Source organism: Dipteris shenzhenensis, chromosome 33 (assembly GCF_047967505.1).
Source record: "Dipteris shenzhenensis isolate YYH24624 ecotype China chromosome 33, Dip_SZ_1.0, whole genome shotgun sequence".
Classification (NCBI taxonomy): Eukaryota; Viridiplantae; Streptophyta; class Polypodiopsida; order Gleicheniales; family Dipteridaceae; genus Dipteris; species Dipteris shenzhenensis.
Genome location: NC_141628.1, coordinates 28406013 through 28428312, shown reverse-complemented (window position 1 = coordinate 28428312; position 22300 = coordinate 28406013). Strand labels below are relative to the sequence as shown.

The 22300-nt window shown below is 44.7% G+C and overlaps 1 protein-coding gene across 1 annotated transcript in view; it reads right to left on the bottom strand.

The window, feature by feature from the left end:
- LOC147879930 (E3 ubiquitin-protein ligase At4g11680-like) overlaps positions 1-22300 on the bottom strand; it is a 44538-nt gene that overhangs the window by 8676 nt on the left and 13562 nt on the right. The window contains exons 2-3 of the mRNA XM_087371572.1: positions 15940-16059; positions 15664-15796 (exon numbers count right to left, since the gene is read on the bottom strand). Coding sequence (XP_087227698.1) covers positions 15664-15796; positions 15940-16059 — 253 coding nt within the window. The remainder of the gene's footprint in view (positions 1-15663; positions 15797-15939; positions 16060-22300) is intronic.

Sequence of the window (22300 nt, the reverse complement as noted above, 5' to 3'; positions counted from 1 at the left end):
AAATCCAGGTCTCATTGCGATCAATGCTCTCAAGCTCCTGTTCCATGGCACGATGCCACGCAGGATGTTGAACTGCTTCCTGCCAAGTGGCAGGTTCAGAATGTATGATATAGGCTGTGGTAAAAATGGAGGATGTGGTAGTGGAAGAAGTTGTTCGAGTAGAGCGTCGAGGACCGGCAGGAGGAAGTTCTAAGGGAGTAATCCCTGGAATCCTTCATGGTTTGTCGATATCAGCGTGGCAAAGGATCGTGAGGAGAAGCAATGGGTGGAGAGAAAGAAGTTTCAGGAGGAGAGAGAAATTTCGGGTGGAGAGTTGTCGGAGGGAACAGGAGTAGATACGTCATCAGCAGAGAGAATAGAGGAATTTTTTAGAACATCTCTTTCATCGAAGACCACATCTCGGCGAACCAAAACTTTGTTTGTGCGAGGATCAAATAAGCGATAAGCTTTGGCTTCTGCTTAGTAGCCAACTAGAAGTAGAAGTTCAGCACGAGGTTCTAGTTTACCGCGAGTATCATTGGGAGTATGAGTGTACGCGCGGCATCCAAAGATGCGAATATGAGAAATAGAGGGTCAGTAGCCATAGAAGGCCTCAAAAGGCGTCATGTTCGGGATGGGCTGAGTAGGGCAACGATTAAGGATATAGACAGAAGTATTCATAGCTTCTGGCCAGAGACGTTCACGCAACTCGATTGCAAAAAGCATGGAACGGGCCATGTTCATGACTGTGCGTTGTCTCCGTTCGACACGAGCATTTTGGGAGGGCGAATTTGGAGATGTAAGATGGCGTTGGATACCATGCTCGTGAAGGAATTGAGTGAATTCATAGGAAATGAATTCACCACCATTATCACTACGAGCAATCCCAATAGACTTTCCCATTTGGTTCATAACCACGCGAGCCCAAGTAGCAAAGAAGGAAAAAGTGTCAGATTTCTCTTTCATGAAGAACACCCATTGATATCGAGAGTAATCATCCACAATTAAGAAGAAATATTGTGAGCCATTCAGTGAAGGAATAGGAGATTTGCCACTAATATCGAGGTAGATTAGACGCAATATCTCACTGGCTCGAGAAGTGGAATGAGAAGGAAAAGGAGTTCGGCTTTGTTTGCCTAATTGGCATGGACGACAAATATCTTTGGCTTGCGATAATTTAGGTAGGCCATCAACTAGATGATCCCGAGACATTTCATATAAAGAGTCATAGGACAAATGTCCCAGACGATAATGCCATAATCGTTCTGTGTTAGTTGGATCTTTCAGGGTAGCAATACCATAAAGCCGATGAAACTCAGAGCCGGTATGGGAGGGAGTCTCAAGAAATTGAGTTATGAAGTACAGACCATGAGGTTGCGCTTCGCCTCGAGCTAAAAGGAGTCCCGAGGTCTCATCGATGATGTCGACATACATCTTTGTAAATAGCACCGTGCGACCAAGAAGGCAAAGTTGATGGACGGAAAGAAGATTGATCCCTAATTGAGGGACATAAAACACTTGATCCAATTGAGCAAGATTGGGGCCTTTGTCAGTATCAAAAGTGATTGAACCAACACCATGAATAGTAGCAACAGAGTTATTGCCACAACGGACTCCCCCTGTTGCCGGTTGGCGAGAAATGAAGAGATCATGATGAGAAGTCATATGATGAGTGGCTCCACTATCCACAATCCAAGGGGATTTAGAGCCACATGAAGAGTATGAAATGCCGACCCAGATATGGATGGGGAGGAGTCAAGCTCGGTGATATGGATCAAGGCTTGAGAAGTGAAGTCTAGAGAACCTCCAGTGGACCAGTCAGACAGACCTTTAGGAGTGATAAAAGGAGGGGATGGGGTGAAATGATTAGTGACATGACCTTGTGGTCTCCAAAGACCAGCGTTCGGAGGAGGAGGACCACTCCTAGGGCGCCAACGAGGTGGCTGAGGAGTCCAACGAGGTGGCTGAGGAGTCGTGGTAGGGGGCTGTGGAAGAATGCCTTTGGCTTTGGAGCAACATTCATCATCAATATGCCCAACTCTCTGGCAATGCTGACAAAACCTATTCTTGTTGGGAAGGGTGTGCCAGGCGGGTTTACTACTAGAGGAGTTATTAGAGTTAGGAGTGGGAGAGGGCTTCCCGGAGTTGGGTTGATCTTTTTGTTTCCCAGAGAGAAGAGCCCCCTCTGAAGCAGGAACACTATGTTTTTTGTGGACCTGAGAGTAAAGGCGAGCATAACGCAAAAGTTGACATTCGAACTCATAAAAAGTAGGAAGAGATGGTTGAGAAATGATTTGTTGCATAAAACTGAAATACTTGGGCGGAAGTTTGTTTAAAAAGAAAGTAACTTGGTCATCCTTGGATTTGGGAGGACGAATTGTGGCAAATTCAGCAACTAACCGCCGGTAATCTACCAGTTTAACTTTGAGATCATCGTCAGCAATGATCTGGAATTGTTGGAGATCATGGTCAAGATTGATGCGACGAGTACGATCTCGAGCTGCATAGCGGTCAGTGAGATGTGCCCATCGCTCAGAGGCAAGATCAAAATGCTGTAATTGAGAGTGAAATTCAAGCAAAAGACCTTGCATGATTTCGACAATAAAAGTGGCATTACGATGTCGCCACGAGCGAACTACCTGATAAGGATAAACATGAGGATCAGGTTGCGATTCAGTACCTTGAACGAGTTCCCATAGGTCTTGAGAATCAAGCACATGGCGCATGAGATTTGACCATGTGGTATAATTAGACCCGTTAAAACGAGTCATATCAGTGAAAGCATGTTTGACTGTTGCAGAGACAAGGTGAGAGGAAGAAAGAGAATGATAGGGAGAAGCAACCGGTGGAGGCATAAGAGAATTTAGAACAGGAGCGGAGTGAGAAGAAGGGAGAGGCGGCACCACCGGAGGAATAAAAGGATTCGGAGAAGGTCCTGAGGGGGAGGGATGAACATGAGAGGCGGAATATGACATGAGAGGGGAAAAAGGGGCAGCGGGAGAGATAGAGGGAAATAAACTATAGGAGTCCAGTGGCATGGGAGAAGGAGGAGGATGAGAAGCCACTGGAGGAAAGATGGCAGCGGAAGATATGAGAGGGATGGGAGGGAAGGAAGAATGTGAACCGAAAGCAAACTCATTGTCAGACGCATTTCTCCTTTCTCATCTGCGCGTGTTCACATGCATGTATGGATCTGTGTCCTCGTGATTACTCGTTCCTATGCCTTGCATAACAGATGGAGTTGCACCAAGGGAATAGGGCAACATACCTTGCACTGATTCTTGTGGGATAGGCACTGTCGAATAACCCAATGTTCTCATGCCGGCCTGTCCTCTTTCGTCAGGGTATACTTGTTCTTCGTTGGCACCGAACTTGAGATGTTGCTCAGCTTCTTCTGAGTTGAATAGAGGTCCTTGTTGACGTATCGGAGAAAAACGTGGAGAAGTAGAAGCACGAGGTGTGCAGGTACCTGCTTCAAGTTCCTTCCATTTCTGGAATTCAGCAAATTCTTTAAAGAGTTTGGAGAGGTATTCATCACCTTCAATCCTTGCAGACTATCTCTCGACATATGACGAGGGTGGTGGTTGAATAGAGGTCGATTCAGGCTAAGATCGCTTCGGGGAAGAGGGAGAAGACATCTTCAGTTGATGATTTATCTTCCAAGCTTTCCAGATCAAGGCTCAGGTGTCGATTGGCACACCTGGCTCTGATACCATATAAAGAAAGTACTTGGAGACAAATAAAACAATACTGAAGACTAATGATAGCTGAAGAAGAAATATATATCACAAACGGAACTCAATACAAGAGAAGATATGAGAGAGAAGCTCTGGAGGGAGCAAACATCAATCCTCTAGGGAAGGCAACTGTAGTGGACTTCTACACTAGCTCCACAAGTTGGAACTGAACCAAATCTGAGACAACAAACTGATGCAAGGGTTGCTGCAGATCTGGAATAAAAAGAACATTATCTGGAGCAGAAGTTGGGGGCAGATCTGGAGCAGAAGTTGGGGGCAGATTTGGAGCTGGAAGGAGGGACAGATCTGGAGCAGGAAGGAGGCAGATTTGGAGCTGGAAGGAGAGACAGATCTGGTGCAGGAAGAAGACAGATCTGGAACTGAAAAAAGAGGCAGAAGAGGAGGCAGCCAGGAGGCAGAAGTGGAGGCAGCTGCTCAGCCAGAATGTGGCCAGTTGTGGCCTCCGATCCTGGGCTCTTCAGGGGCCTGTTTTTGACAGGGCTTTGGTTTTTGATTTTTGTCCTGACGGGGAGTCACCTGTGGTGTTTTTACCTGTGATTTATCGGACCTTTGCGCCAGTTTGGCCTTTGATTATCCTGTCCTCTAGAATTGGAGATTGCCTGGCTTAACATCTATACCCGCATAAGACCATTCGATATAAAGTTGAACAGCTGATCACCAATTGGACGTAAATTCAAAGAATTTGCATGTCCATTATATCTTTTTTCCTTGATAATTTCAATTCCTGGCACACCATCCAGAAAGGGCTCAAACACCTGATAGGACTTCCATGCCCTCATATGACTGTATGGACCACTTTGGATGCAGGTTGCACCCAGTGCAAAGAGTGGTCTGCAGCAAATACTACTCGTAACAGTGCCAAAGAGGGCAAGGAACAACTATAGTTTTCTGATTCAAGGGGATGTTCACCTTGTGTTGTCATGTCGTCTGCCATTTTCCAAACCATCCATACTGTCCCACTAAAATTGTCCAGTGAGGGTCAATGTTACCATTCTAATGCTCAAAGTACATTGGGACTAAGATGTCTCCCTCATGCATCCTACAGAGGTAAAGCTGAGCACCATCATAAATGAGTTGAAGCGGCAAATCAGAATTCAAGTCGAGGTATAAAAGACAAGTAGAAGATGGAAATGGGAACCCACCCCTGAGTACATGTAAAGACTTGAGGCTGGCTTCAGCAGGGCACTGGGAGCAAATCATGTGTTTCATACCAAGTGTGTATGGAGCGTGTTGATCTCCATATCAATCTTGATAACACTTTGATTTGATGAGATATACCTATTACATACATAGGAGTAAGTAGCTTATTACTTCTTTGGGGGTCCTACAACTTGGTTAGGCTACAGTCTTAACATTTGACTGCACATAGATGTAGGAGATCTAGAGCTAGCCAAGCCACAAGACAACTCTGCCTCATGTACATTTTAGACCACTAGTCAATTTAATTTAGGGCAAGAGGTTCATCTTGCTTATATGGGCTACATACAAGCCTTGTTTCTAGTGCCATCTAATGAGCATGCTGTCCACCATGAGATCCTTTTGAACTGTGCTTTGGTAGTTAGACCCCACCTAGCTATGATCTCTCCTTTCGTGAAAAGGTAAGTCTACAGCCTAAGACTGTAGACTGTTGTAATCCAAGATACATTGACAAGCCTTCCCATTCCCCAACCACCCTCGATTGCTACAGATCTGCATGCAGGGATACAGTTAGATGGCCTATTTTAAAATTTAGAGGCTTGCTTCCCTGATTAGTACATCATACTTCAACCACAACCACACCTCTAGTACACTTCTAGAGACCTAAGAGAGCCCCATTCAAGATCTTAAGGCACTTATGACTAAAAGGCTCTACTGACTCACATTACACAACGACATTCCATGCAGATAACAATTAAGCATGCCATCATCATATAGGAGGAGACCTAATCCATCACCAAGATAGAAATGCCTCGAAAATGCTAAACATTGTGAGAAGCCAGGATTCAGGAAGAATCATGGCAGCCCTGTCAGAAAGTACAATTTACATGACAATGAACTGAAGCTTTGTGCTCATGCATGTTGGCAAAGCTGCTCCACTGCATTGGACTGTCATGAGAATGAACACATGCTGCCTGTGCCTGGAAAGGATTTAAAATTTTGATAGATCTGCACCTCCTCAACAATTTTGAAGGACATGCTATGGACACGCTCTGTAACATAATGACATCTCATAATAGAATATTAAACCTGCATTTAACAGTTAATCTCGGACCTTGACAGTCTATGCAAGGGCATCCATATGATGTTATCTTCGCCATACAGGAAATGTTATCATATGCATGTTGATTGACATGTGATCATATACTAATCAGTTACAAATGATATATGGGCCTCAACTGTTGTTCTGTTGTGTCATACTCTTAAACCAAAACGCACTGCTATTCTCACAAGACTGCACTATTGTCTCTTAGGAGAGGAATTGGAGCACTTAAGAATTATCCCACAAGAAGAAGAGAAACCATCTCTCCATATCAAATACATTGATCTTTGCTCATTGTAACGTACGCCTCCTAGAAAAGGGCTCAAAAGAGCCTCTCAACTGCTGTTATGTCATACTCTTAAACCAAGATACATTGCTATGAGGCTGCTCTCACAAGACTGCCCTATTGTCTCTTGCGAGAGGATCTTTGCTCATAGTAACCTAGGCTAGGCTTTGCTCGGTATGCCCCTAGGAGTTATAAAGGGTTTGTAACGACCATGATTGCAAGACAACGGTCCGAACCGGTTACTTTCAATGAGATAGTGCCTCCTCGGGAGAGAAAGTACGAAACTCCAGTACACACCAAGTCCATAGTCTCTATGACGTCAAGCAATGACCTCCGAACTCATCTGGTCCATAGCTCCACAGCCTTGCTTTACCTACCAAATTGTCAAATGATCGAGGCCATTATCAGCCCACTCCCACCCACATGCCCTCTCTGGCTACGCGAGGGAAGACTATCTTACTACTAGAAGGCCATTGCCAACTGGTGATCCTTAGCAACCAATGCTACCTTGGAGCCACTTGATTGGGAAGAAATCTTTGACTCCAAATCCCGGCCTTAGCTTTGCCTTTAGACCGACACTCTCTAGCCAGATGCCCTCTCTTCCCGCATTTGTAGCACTTGCTCCGCTTTTTCTTGTACATTGTCGAAACTTCTTCTGCTCCTGTAGTGCCATCTAGAGTGACCCTGAGCTTACCCTGGAGAAGAGAAATGATTCCTCCTCGGGTAGAAGAGAACATAGATCATCAAAGTCCAGCTAACTTGTGGGAACCTGGCACCTCAATGCTCTAGAAATCATAATTGTAATCTCGAGGAAGCTTGGTGAGAAGGAGTGCCGCCGGCTAACTTGTTGCGGCGGCAACACCCATGGCTTGCAATTGATGACGGAGGACCTTTGCTTGCATCAAGAATGGTTGCATGGTACTCTCTTGGGGCACTCGACATTGTACAGCTGCCCCTGCAAAGTGATAGCACGCATTGCCGAATCCCTTGTGTAGAGATCCTCTAGTTTATGCCATATCTTGTATGCACTATTCAAGACGGCCGACCTCCTTGTGATTGTCCGAACCAAGGCTGAATGTGGCTTCCAGTCCTCATCCTCCCCATCCTTGATCTCCTCCTGAAATTCATCTTCCCAAGCAGCATCCCAGTGGATAGAGCTCTTGGGGCGTTCATGTTGATCTTCCAATGGACATAGTTTGTCCCGTCGAGCTTATCCTCCTTACTCGTACACGGGATCCCATGAAGCTATTCCAATCCTCGTATACCTGCTGCTGATCCTAGCAAAAACAGCCCACAAAGCTAAGAGAAAGGGATGCAAGACAGGATGGAAATGTGAAAGAAATTGTCCTTCACACGTCTCCAACACAAATCTCCGTCACTATGCACTACTCCAACAGGTTGTTGCAAACGCACGCCTATTTTCTCTACCTCCGGACTAGTGGCCGAGGGGTATATTGTCGATTCTGTGGGCAGACTGCACCAAACAGCTGATACACGTCACCATGGGTAGTCAGCCCCAAGCTGCTGCCTCAAGACATCGTGAAAAGGCTGATTCAAATTGGCTTTGGCAAGCGGGTCCTTATGCCTCAAATCGTACCAGCCTGTCACGAATAGCCGCCTAGAAGCGCTGCAGCAGATCACCCTTTGATGGTGCTCGAAACTGCCGCCTCAAGTCAGCTTGGGGAGGCTGCTCCGGATCTCCTTGGACCTCTGTGTCAGCATGCCTTCTGCAATCAGCATCCATCGCTCCCAAATGCCTAGGATCTACATAGCAAATGCCTTCACAAGTGCGAATCATCCCATCCCTCTCTAGATTCCTCAATATAGATGGCGAATGATACCATGTGAGAGCTGTGCACGTGCAGAAGCGTGTGAGAAAGAGATAGGCAATAGCAACTATATTCAGATCCACGGATACAATCGATGGCCAAGGGGGCTGGTCAATGCTCCAAGAGAGAACCCCGCATGTGAGAGACTGAGTGGAGAATGGGGGGGGGGACTTGATAGCCCCCCCTCCCCAGCCAGTCAGGTCGGCCAGCATTGGTTGGCCATTGACCGACAACCCAACCATGCAGGTCGGTTGACTCACCTTGATAGGGGCCAAGTTATACCCAACTCAGCCCTCCCTAGCCTACTGATCTAGCCTAACCAACCCTACTCTATCCTATCCTCTCTGGGCATGCCCCACAATAATAGCCCTCTCTCACTATGAGATATACCTTTGTAAGATTAGAATATATCCAATAGTACAAACTAAGCAATTTCCACACACACATATATGAGCACATTCCTGCATGTGGATGAAGTTTGTTGGTGAAGATCATGGAAGGAGTCTCCCAAAAGGATGATGTCGGTGAAGGCCATGGGAGCAGCTGTGGGGCAAGTATCCCATGACTCTAAATGTGCCGATGGAAGGTTCAATTTGATAAGGAGGCCCTAGTTTACAAAAGCCCCAAATTTCACGATTTCAACATAATATATAGAAAAAAATCATTAAGCTGTTAAGAAACCTTAGTAAAGGTTTACTAAAGTCTTAAAAATCGACAGGCAGCAAGACTGTCAAGCATTTTAGCTGACACTACTGATGAAGATATGGCAGCACGTGTTGGAAAGGTCACCTCCACATCTGTAAGCCCCCAAATGAGGAGAACATGGGGGAGGGAGACCTAGGACAAGAGGATCTGATGTCAGCGACACTCAAGAGCTGTACGGAGGCCTGGGACAGCAAGTACAGAGCTGGAGTTATGGATCCAGTGGCTGGATATGGCTTGAACAAGGGCAGGACCTGCAGAGGACAAAGGCGCCTACATGGAAGGGCCTTTGGTCCTAGTAAAGGGCCTGCAAAAGGCCTCTATCTGAGGCACAAGAGTGGCGCAATGCCACGTGTTAGGACAGGGGAGTAGAAGCCAATAAATAGGCTGGCAAACACCCCACATGGTCCCTATTTATAGCACCACACGACTGGCGGAGGAAGGAGCTGGTTGGCCACATGGCCCAACACACTGTTAGACAAAAAGAGAGTGAGAGAGCAAGAGCGATGAACGTCAAATTGCAATAGATGAAGTAAGTGAATACAAGAGGAGGGAAAGGTTTTGTCTAAGTGACAAAAACTTATCCTTCACTAACCATAGTTAGTGAACTAACTGTGGTTAGGGGAAAAAACCTCTAATGAGGGAAAAGTGCCCCTAACCTACTTATTACATTGCATTGGTCACTGCTAGAATATAAGAATAATTCTAACACCCCCTGCAGTGCCAATGTCATGTACAAGGAAATAATTCACTCCTGCATGCAACTTCTCTCTGACATAGTGAACCTCAATGTGCTTCGTGCAAGCATGAAACACAGGATTCTTTGCCACTGCTATAGCACTCTGACTATCAATGAGAATCGGAGAAGAACCCTCCAATGAAAGATGAAGATCAGCAAATAAACGACGCAGCCAAACACATTCAACTGTTGCTGTGAAAGCTACCTTGTACTCAGCTTCACATAAGGAGGTAGCCACTGTAGATTGTTTCTTGCTCAACCAAGAAATGCAAGCATGTCCTAGAAAGAAACAATTCCCACTGGTGGACTGCCTAGTATCATAGTCTCCAGCCCAATCTGAGTCACTGTAAGCATGCATCTGCAAGTCACCCCCCCTGGGAAACATCAAGCCAAAAGACTTTGTACCTTGCAAGTAAGGTAAGATGCGTTTTACAACCTGCCAATGCATAATCTTTGGGCTGTGCATATACCTGCTCACCTGAGAAACTGAAAACTGAATATCAGGTCGTGTATTGCAAAGATAAATGAGGCATCCAACAGCTTGGCTATAGAGTGTGACATCAATTGATTCACCTGCATCATGCATTGTAAGCTTCAGCCCTGGCTCCATGGGAGTGGACATAGGCTTGCAATCATGCATGTTGAATCTATCCAAGAGCTTTTGAACATACTTGGACTGAGACATAACAATGCCACGTTTCTCTTGAATAAACTGGATCCCCAAAAAGAAATTTAACAAGCCCAAGTCTGACATATCAAATGTAGCTTTCAATTGGACTTTGAACTCTGCAATTACTTCCTCATTTGATCTGGTGAGCAGCATGTCATCTACATAAAGAATGATGACCAAAATATCCCCCCATCCTTCTTGATGTAGAGAATGCTCTCAGTTGGACTATTGTGCAACCCTTTGCTAGTTAGAAAGGCATCAATTTTGGCATAACATGCACGTGGGACTTGTTTCAGCCCATACAAAGCTTTATTCAGCTTGCATACCTGATGTGCATTTCTTGAAATTTCAAAGCCCAGAGGTTGTTTGACAGAAACCTCTTTCAACAAGTCTCCATTGTTTTAATGTCCAACCGATGAACGTTCCATTCAAAATTTGCAGCCATTGCTATAACTGACCTGATGGTGGTCATTCTAGATGTAGGAGCAAAAGTCTCCTCATAATCTATGCCCTTTTTCTGAGCATATCCTTTTGCAACCAGCCTTGCCTTGTACCGATCAATGGATCCATCTGGCTTTCTTTTGACTTTGAAAACCCAACGTGTATCTATGGCATTCTTACCTCATGGCAAATCCACGACATCCCAAGTCTAATTTTTATTAATGGACTGCAATTCATCGTGCATGGCATTCTTATTTTCAATGGATTGTACAAATCAATGCCAAGATTATTGCTACCACTTGTCACTATATCAGTATAAACATGGTAATAAAGTAAAATTCTTAACCTCTATAAACAAAAATGAGCTAGAATTTACACATAAATTATAATAAATACAAAGTAGTGCCAAGGTGATTTGCAATTGATTGTCACTGTACCAGTTATTTTTTCATTGTACCAATACTTCAAATAACTAAAAGTTGAGATCAATTTAGATGGTTAGATTACTAAGACTCACATTTACACATTTAAGAAAATTTTGACTAATTAATCAACAACTTCAAATGCTAATGAGAATCTATGAGAAAGGTTCCTCAAACATCAACATTCATAAGCTGCCTATACATATGGATCATAATATATACGATTCCAAAAACATTTTGCACATGCATGATATTATTGACCTTGCGCTTCTTTTCTCAATGGTGTAATAAGCAATGCTAAACTTTTAATGTCTTAATAATGCCCACAATTGGGGATCACATAATATTTAAGTGGCTATAGTAGCATAGTGGCATTGGTGAAAATGAAAGTTATCTTTTCAATGATGTATACATTGAGCCTACTTGTGTCATAGGTTTTGGTAGACCAAATTCCATTGCATTCTATTCAAATATCATATTGCTAGACATTGCAGTTCCTGGCAACTTCATCCACACCCTGAGGTTGTACTAATCCAGCTGGGGGCTGAATCTGTACATGTGGATCTGGCAGAGGTTGCTGTAAATTCTGAGTTTCAGCGGGGGAACCAAATGCTATAGGAAGCATCCCCTCAAACACATCATCTGAAGAGGCTGGAATCTGAAATTCAGCATGTGTATGTGCAGAATTTTCAAAGAATACAACATCTCTACTAACAAAAACCTTGCGTGTAGCAGGATTGCAGAGACAATAGCCTTTGCTTTGTGAACTATATCCCACAAAAATGCATTTGAGTGCCTTATCTGACAACTTGTGTCTAAACTCCACAAGCACGTGGGCATATGCAACACAACCAAAAACTCTAAAATGGTCCACGGAAGGCTTTCTCCCATGCCATGCTTCATAGGGAGTGATTGTCTTCAAAGCCTTTGTAGGAGCCCGATTTAAAATGTAGTTGGCACACATGAGGCCTTCCAGCCAAAACCTGTGAGGCAACTTCTTACTTGTGAGCATGCATCTATCCATTTCCATGGCGGTGCGATTCTTCCGCTCAGCTTTGCCATTCTGTTGAGGTGTAAGCCTCACTGTAAGCTGATGCATGATGCCTTTTTCTTTCAAAAATGTCTCAAATTCATGAGACATATACTCCCCCCCTCGATCTGTTCGAAGTCTCTGCACCTTGAGTCCTGTCTCATTCTCAACCATAGCCACAAAGTGTTTGAAATGCATAAACACTTCCAATTTTGCCTTGAGACCATAGACCCAAGTGTAGTTGGTGAAGTCATCTATGAAAACCATATCATGCCTCTGAAGTGTCATTAAGCTGCCATAGTTCATGTGCCCATGGCATGCCATAACTCCGCATTCTGCATCGCAACAGTGGGAGTGCTAACTGATAATGCAAGATGGGATCTTTTTTCATATAGATCAAGCTGAAAAAGACCCCGATACAAAGTGCCATACAACATCAAAGCATAGTCATTTTCTTTGTCTTTGACAGCACACTTGTTATCATCAAAAACCACCTGAAATCCTCCTCTATTAAGTGAGGACACTAAAAGCAAATTCTTCTTTATCCCTCACACATAGAGTACATCTGAAATTCTGAAATCTATGCCATCAGTGGATGTGAGAATAATGTCTCCCACTCCACACACTGAATAAGAAGAATTATTCGCACAAGTTACCTTCTTGGTGGGTGAAGAATGCAGAGTTACAAACAGACTCTTCTTGGAACTGATGTGCTTTGAAGCACCACTGTCAAAATACCAAGTATGAAGTGTCTCATCAACACTAAAGGAGCATTCATCCTTTGAAGGATCGTAGCTGCAAGTCAAGAAAGCATATGGGTCATCATCTTTAGTGGCTGTAATATCAGAAGTACCCATTGAAAAATCTGAAGTGCAAGACATAAAGGCATAGTGCTCTTCAACCAAGTTGGCTGCAGCATCTCCTCCATCATGAGAATGTGGAACTGATGCATCTGACACAGCCATACCAGAATCCCTTTTCTTCTCTTTGGCTATGCGCTTCTTGCACTCTCCAATATAATGACCTGGATTTTTGCAATAATGACAGATGCCCTTCTTTTTCTGCTTATTTGTATCACCCTTTGCCTTATAAGAAGGCTGTCCAGAATCAGCTTTATGCTGATGTGTAGGCTGATTGGCATGTGCCTTTTGCTACCCTTTACCCTTGGGCTTGAATTTGGAAAGCATAGCATACTCGCCAGCCCGGGTTGCCATATTTCTGCGAGTTTGCTCCTCCTGCAACAGAAGTCCTACCAACTCGTCAAAGGAGAGAGGATTGCTGCCCCCCCTCAATAACAAATTCAGCGAGGTGTGGAAACCGAGATAGGACTCGGGAAGAGAGTTCAGAGTGGTGGTGATCATCTCTGAATCCGGAATGACTTCATCAATATTCAGCAATTGTTCCCTGAGGTCCTCAAGCTTTGAGAGGTGAGAATTCATGGAATCTCCCTCCATATGTATATGGGAAAGTTCTCACTTCAGAAAGGAAACCCTGGCATCATTTCTTGCTGCAAACATACTCTCTAGTATCTCCCAAGCTGCCATAGATGTCTTGCATGACCGAATATGAGGTATAATGAACCTCTTGACAGAAATAGAAATTACTGAAAGAGCTTGTGCATCTCTAGAGTCCCATCTTTTCTGCTCTGCTGTGGGAGCTCCTGGAGCGGCTGCTCCAACCACCTGTGCTGCATTTATACCTCTACCCCTGCCTCCAGCTGTAGGAGTGACAGGTGTAGTAGTTGTATCTGGTCTTGCTTCATCCCCATTGACATAATCCCAAAGATGTCTGCCAACCAAGATATTGCGAACCATGAAACTCCACAAGGAGTAGTTGGTGCCATCCAACTTATCCTCCTATGTGAGAACCCTGAACACCTCATTGGAGTTGTTCTGAGCCATTTATACCAAAAAATATTAAAAAATACAGCAAACTGACCAAGTGAAATCCCTTCCTGGGATATAAAATGCACAAGTAAAATCTGCAAAGAAAAAGCTGCCCACAGTGACAAATACTGTCACAGCCTGTCAAAGGCTCAGAATGCACTTCAATTATCCTGCAAATGCTCTCCAAAACTGCCAAAAAACATTGCGAAATTTGCCAATGTCTACAATGTCACTCAAAATGAGTCCAAAATTGCCTGCAAACTCCCAAATTGCTTTTTCACTGCAAAATTGCAACCCACTTGCAAAAGCCCCAATTTCTTGAGGGAAATTGCATCCAAAAGAGGGCAAATTAACTGAAAGCCCCGATTATGCAGGAAATTGCAATGCAAAACCAAAAGCCCCAAATTTTGGGGAGAAATTGAGCTGAAATTGGGGCAAATTCACAAAAAGCCCCAAGCTTTACCAAAAAGGCCCAAATTTCTCCAAATGTGGTCACAACTACCCACAGAGCTCCTTGAATACACAGCCAAACAATGGCTCAATGCAAAGAAAAACACCTGCTAACTGAACCTGCACCTATACGTTAGAGGAGTTCGTGCTACCAATAAAATCCACCAAATGAGTTGGGATTGTACGGACAACAACGTACAGTTGTACGGTTGCTGACACAATGTGCGGCTGTACGATCTGGTACAGCTGTACAGGCACGTGCACCTCGAGCCTGTACGGACGACCGTACGTTGTACAGCGTCACATGTACGAAACAGGTACGGACATCGAATAGTTGTACGGACTGCAGATTTGTACGATGCTGAAGCTAATGTAGATACGTACGACGCTGAGTTATGTAGAGCCTTCAAAGGGACTACACATGGGGGATGGTGTCCTGGTTGACTGAGGGAGGACAAATCTAACAGCTTTGTGTAGTAACGTTAGGAGGTTTTCAGGTTTGAGTACCTAAAGTTCCTGAAACTGCATGTGCGTGCGTGTGTGCATGTGTGTGTGTGTGTGTGTGTGTGTGTGTGTGTGTGTAATATATGAATAAAAGGATCTAATGTAAGTACTTAGATTATATGCATAGAACAACTATATAGTATTGTAGTGATAAGATGGAGCCAGATTCTAGAAAGATAGCACACTGCTGGCCCAAGAGGGTTTTCTGGGCTGTAGGTAGCCAAGGCTAAAGCAGACTTGGCAGACAGCACGCCAACAAAATCGAACATGGTACGGACGAAATTAGGAGCAGATTCCGAAAAAGGGCACCATACAGTTTACAGGGTAAAAAAAGAAGAAGAGGAAGAAAGAAAAGAAAAAGAAGACACAAAAAGAAAAAGCTTTTTTTGCGGGCAAAACCCTAATGTACTTAATGAGTACCTGATGTTTCTATTGTACGCAACACGAACTAGCCTTGCATGAAACGGTCGGACGCAAGCAGCAGTCATTACTAACACAACAGTCATGTAAGACTGGATTTTTTTAAATTGGAGGAATTTAAAATTGCTATAAGTGCAGAAATGTTGCACTTGCAGTTTGCTCCTGTCTATGTTCCTCAATATTAAAGAGTCCAGTATAACAATTCAGAATGAGCTGTCCACAAGAGATTGATACACTCTAGTCAAACCCTTTGACAAATATGGTGTTTCTTAATTGAAAATATAACTACATGGCCTTGCTAAACATACCTGGTCAGCCACAGCATACAGTATGGCAATGATGCAAGGTAGACAGCAACAGACAGCTATACCGATAACACATGCAAGTGCAATACAGAAAACTACAAAGAGGACGTCGAAGGCCAGGAAGACAACACAAAGCCTGCAAAAAATAGACCAAATCAACAAAAACATATTTCAAGTAGCTCAAAAGGAGAATTGCTGACCTTTATTAAGTATCCTTGGGCTGAAGCAGGAAAAATAAGGCAGAGCAATAATAATATACTGTGAATAAGTTTGCCATACCAATACAATAGAGGAGCCTCATGTGTAAGAGCTTGACCACCGGCTGTAATCCAATAAAATCCAACGACCCACCAGACAAAAGAGAACATTGTATTGGCTGACTCTAGACGCTTGGCTAAACTGCAAAATAGAACACCATGTGCAAATCTACATTACGATGCACTATGGACAAAACCTGAAAAATGTAATATAAAATGGCTGAATGCCAGGTACAACATTTGTGCTTCATGCTTTAACAATCCTTAATGCAGAAACTTTGACACAAACTGAAAAATGTGTATGTACACAATGAAGGAGTTGAATCAAAAAGATAGAACCCATGTCCTCTGGAAAGACTATTGTACCAACTCTAAATGCACAGAAAAAGATGTATCCTGTAAGAAAGAAAAAGTGCATGACTAATTTTGCAGACACTCTTTTATTTACCCACAATAGGACAGTTATCTGATTGATTGACTTGTATAGACTTGATTTTGTTGACAATGATATTGCTCATGATGCTAATCATCATCGTTGCCATAATACCTAGGTATCTAGATCCTTATTCGTGTTATTTGTTTGTCTTTTTCTACACTTTGACTCCCAATTTCTTGGGATTCGACAACAATTGCAATTGCTAGGTCTCCTCTCCTTTCTTTAGTGTTGCTTATACTTGCCCCCCCCCCCCCTCCCTCTCTCTCTCTCTCTCTCTCTCTCTCTCTCTGTCTCTCTATGTGGAAGAGTTTTGAGAGATTGCACATGGCTATGGCCTCCCAGATGATCTGGAGTATTCCTGAGTATGCCCTCAGTTCCCCATCGGATTATACAGGCAGAGTTTGCCGAGAACCCTCTATAGAGTGATGCTATCTTTCAGACAGTGACATATATTCACAGGGTTTAGACTCTACCTAGATGGAGATTGCCAAGATTGGCACTAGAGTCATCACGACGACTTGTATGCGTTTCCAAATGGTTTGATAGCCAGGGTATCCAAATGGATCAACTCCCGCCCTTCCAGTATGGTCTGGATGCCCCGTCCTCCTTGATTCCACTAGATGAGATCAACCGTATTATACGGTTAGATTTGCTACAGCTCTACACAACATGGACTACTTTTTTTGAGGGGGGGTGGACCCCACCGAGATCGAGTTCTATCACGACCATTTCCTTAGAGTATCAAAGGACACCAAGCCGGACATCTCCTTTGCCGTTGGCTCTTGTGTCAGTGTTTTGCGAAACCCAAAAAGAATCATTGGAAGGCAGGTCTACGAGTGCTGAGGTATCTGAAGAGTACTTTTACATGTGGGATTACATACACCACAAGGATTGAGTTATGCAGATTCTGTGACTCAGATTGGGCAGGTGACAGCTACACCAAGCGTTCGACTACAGGTTACTGTTTTGTGCTTCCATCAAGGCCATTTCCTAGCTGAGCAAGAAACAACCCTCAATTGTCCTTTCTTCTGCAAAGGCGGAGGACCGAGCTGCTTGCACTGCAGCATGTGAGACGTTGTGGCTTAGGTGGATACTTGAGGATATGGACGCGACTCAAGAGGAGGCGACGGTGGTCATGTGCGACAACAGGAGTTGCATGGCCATCACGAAGAACCCAGTGTTTCATGCACGGATGAAGCACATCGAACTCCATTACCACTTCGTGTGGGAGCTCACCAACGACGACATGGTGGAGCTGATCTACTGTCCGACTGCCGACAACCTTTCCGACGTATTCACGAAGGCTCTCCCACAAGAGCAAATGGAACACCTCATTCGACGCATGGGGATCGGCCCACAGTGGCATCATTAAGTGGGGGCGTTGGAAGTCAATGTCCCCCACCTGTGAGCCCCCATATGAGGAGGACATGGGGGGGCGTATAACTGTGAGGGGCAGGGACATGGGGACAGAAAGAAGGCCAGAAAAGGCAGGGCAGCAAGCCCTAATGAACCCCCTGGCAGCCCCTTACATAGGCTGCCCACTAGCAGGTCAGCCACCTAGCCTCTGGACCAACCAAAAAGTCGGCCAGTTTGAGGCCCTTCCAGCCCCCTATAAAAGGGGCCCCTTGCCCCCCTCATTCCTCATCAGCCACAGAAGCCACTGAGGCCTACAGAAGCAGCGCGGAGCAGGAGTAGTCTTCTAAGAGAGTTCCAGAGTTTGCCCAGCCCCTTGCTGGATATCTTGTGCTCACTTTGACCTTGGTTTTGCCCACAGTTTAGTGGAGGAATACATCTGAGTTCTCTCTCATATTCTCTCTCTTGTATATACCTTTGTAAGACTAGAATAAGTCCAATCATACAAATTTAGAAATTTTGTTGTTCTAAAGATCAAAAATCTACAGAGAAAATAAAAGAGAAAATGAAAGAGAAGAAAAAAGAGGTAAACAAAAACTTTTATGAAAAGCAAAAGGAAGACATACTTAGCAAGCAAAGCAACACTTATGTCGTCATCAGTGCCCAAGCATAAGCAGCTATACTGGGTTTCTAAAGACCCGCGGAGTGAGGTTCTCTCTCTTGTATATGTTGGCTATACTCATTTGAGTGAGGTTCTCTTGTGTGGTCTGCATCATTGGGTGTGTAAGACGGAGCTGTTTCTATTCCGCATAGGTTGTGAGGTTAGAGTGATTCTATCCTTCATTTCCAACAGGTGAATCTCAAGAAAAGTTTGGACTAGCCAGCGCAGTCCAAACCTTTATGACAGCCACCCCCACAAGGTTGGAAACCTTCAACTCTATCATGTACAACAATGACTAGCTGCTATGACATCCCACCAATGTCATCAGAACCTAAGTTGGGTGCAGTCCAACATACAAACTTATGCAGCTTATGCTGCACATAAGATCATGTCCACATATCCTTAATATTTGTTTATATAATGGACTTTCTACCAAGTATTTATCAGCAATTCGGAGGTTAGTGGCAGATTCGGACAATATAAAGGCTAGCACTTAAGGAGAACATCATATGCTGTACAAATAAAGATGGTGAGGATCCACATCATGAATAATTAAAGGGCTGAAGAAACTACAAGCAAAGGGGTGCTCAAAGGCTACAACATAGTTCAAAGACAGCTCGCTTACTCTCCATAGAAGGGGATTGAATCTTGTCACTAACAGATGAGAAATAAAAACTGCTTGGGGGTATTATATAGGCCTTTTCACTCTCCTTTCAGCCAAGTCAGGGTGGTCAAATCAGGCATTGACCGGGCCAATCAAATTTAATCCTTTGACTTATTGACAAGCAAGTCAGTGCATTGACTCTTTGACTCACACTCCCCCGCAAAAAAACAAAACTTTGCTTGTTTTTAGGTCCTAACATCTTTTAATGTTTTTCAAACACCTCTTAAGTGTCCTAAAGCCCAAAAGTAGCTTAGAAGATCTATTCTTTGATGAATACAAAACTAACAATCTGGGATATATACTGGGTTGTATGTGAAATAACCAATATGCAATACATGGAATGTGTATGCGCGCATGCGTGCACGCGCGTGTGTGTGTACCCTAGATATAATGAGGTTTTTGATACTTGCAGTAGTTTGTCCCTTTCTTTGGGACTGCTTTTTGTAATATATTTGACAACTGGTTTTCAGCCCCCAAAAAAATGTGTGTGTGTGTGTGTTTACCCTAGATATACATGTGCATACACATACGAGCACACATATACATGCATGCATACATCTATGTATGTGTGTGTGCGTGCACGCGCGCATGGGTGCGTGTGTTTATTTATCTATGTATGCATATACATAGATACAAACACACGTGCAAGCGCTCGCGTGTGTGTATCTATGTAAGCATGTATGCATCTCTCTCTCTCTCTCTCTCTCTCTCTCTCTCTCTCTCTCTCTCTTCACAATCTCATCATCTACAATGGCCTTCAGAGATGGCCATCACCTGGGGGATTCACATGCTTCCCACATGGAGGTGGGACTAGCACAATGGACTACCTACTGGGCCCATTGGCTTTTGTCTCATGGATACATGACCTCACTATACCCCCCCCCCTTGAAGCCGACCACTCATATCTGGCCTTAGGTGTTCTTGCTACTATGCCAGTCACAAGAGAGTTCCTACTACAGCCTATACCCAGATCCACTTTGATCGTGCCCTTGATCCAGTGTATGTGAGTCACTTAGCCAGAGAGCTTTCGGCCCTACTGGAGGGTGATTTAGACCTCACCCACGCTTCGGCCACCCTTGTCACACTGATACAAGATGCTACCACCAGATCCTTCCTAAGACCCGATCTGCACGGGTACGAGATGGGAAGATGCCTCAAAACCCCTGGTTTGATGATGAGTGCAAAGGTATGCGAGCCCACCTCACACGGGAGAGAGCCTTGGGTCAGTTGGAGACGAGCCTTTCTCACACACAAGATGGATGAGATCATCTAATCATTTCGAGGAGGAGACCTAACCACTAGATGGAGACTTCTTTTGTAGGGGAAGCAACCCATCTGCATTACTAATCCGGAGGTATGGCACACTTATGCATGCTCCCTATATGATGTCCCGAGGCAGACACCACCAAACATGTCCTCTATGCCCAAGCCCACTACCTGCCACCTATTCACTACGCAGAATGTGCGGGCTACACTTCGCCGGCTCCACAACTGGAAAGCACACGATCATGAGGGCCTACAAACACAGCATTTCGCACATGGGCAGGAGATTCTAGCCCCGATTCATGCACATATGTTTAACCTTGCAGTTTGTCACAACTTCCCACCAGCATACAGCACCACCACTATCGTATCGATACACAAAGCAGGAGACCTCATGGACACTGGGAACTATCGCACCCTCATGATTGGCCACACATTGGCCAAGATCTATGGATCGGTACTAGAGACGGAGATCAGCAATCATACAGAGGCACGGGAGGCAGCCCTCTACTCTAGACCACATTTTCACTCAGATGGCTGTCATTGAGGAGGCAAGGTCCAAACATCAGAAGTCTACACATGTTTCATAGACTTTCGAAAGGCTTTCAACACTATCCCATGATCCCGTATGATCAGGAGACTACAGGAGATGCAGATTACAGAGACGTTGATCTGGGGTGTGATGAGCTTATACGAGTCAATCAAAGATACGGTCCGTGCTCTAGGCGGTCTACCGAATTGGGTCGAGAGCACAATTGGGGTGAAGCAAGGCTGCCCTCTCTCACCGGCTCTCTTTGGACTCTACATCGATGAGATCACATCCTTCATAGATCGCCTAGGGGGAGAGGGATCATTACTGGGTGATCTCCTCATACAGATATTGTTATACGCTGATGATATAGTCCTCATATCCCCCTCCTCAGCGGAAGGACTGCAGAGAGATCTGGAGGCCTTAGAGGTGTTTTGCAAAGAGAGAGACCTGAAGGTCAACCGTGGGAAAACTAAGGTTATGATCTTCAACACCTCACAAGAAATGATTCCCAAACTTGGTTTCACCTATCGTGGTGAGCCAATGGAGATAGTGCAATCGTACACATATTTGGGAGCAATCTTCACAGGACCCATCTTCACGATGACCCATGCAACCCAGGCACGGCTCACACGAGGGCGTAGTGCTTTGGCTAGACTAGAGCGACACTGCTTCCAGGGGCACTTTTAGGATCCATCGACGAAGGGCTCGCTTTTTGACACACTAGTGCGACCAACTGTCACACCCTTCTGGGGATGCAAACTCCCAAGAGCAGATTGGAGGAGCTTCGAGCATCTACAGGTGACGATGGGGTCCAAGATGATCCAATGTAAGTCCTCAGTCCCATATGAGATAGTACAGGTAGAGTTCGCCATGACACCTCTCCAAGTTGATGCCATCTTTCAAACAGTGACTTTCATCCACAAAGTCTGGGACTTACCCACTAGAGACTTCCAAGGTTGGCCCTAGAGTCATCCAAGCGGCTAGCAGAGAGCGGGGCAGACACATGGTATGCACGCATATCTACATGGCTTGCCGGACACAGTATGCAGATGGGCAGGCTTCCCCCCTTTATGCATTTGCTTCCACAAGCAAATGGAAGACCAACAAGAACATTATTTGCAGGTTTTGCAAGAGGAAAGGACACATTGAAGCCCATTGCTTCAAGAAGAAGGAACAAGAACAAGAGAAGCATCATGCCAATCTTCTGGTTGAAGACCAAGCTCAACCTGAAGAGCCCCCGAAGGAGATACATGCAGCTATAGCAGAGGTTCACGGGCTCTCTCTTGACGACCAGGATCTTTTTGACCAGGGTTGAGCTTTCTAGGCCCCTATGCTATGTGTGCTTGTGTTGAGTCAATAAAGGTTCTCAGCCTTGAGTTTTCCCTCTAAAGTGAATGCATTTGGAGTCAACAAGAGGTACTCTGCCCTGGGGTTGTCCCCCAAAAATGAATGTATTGTCTTTTACTTTGGTTTG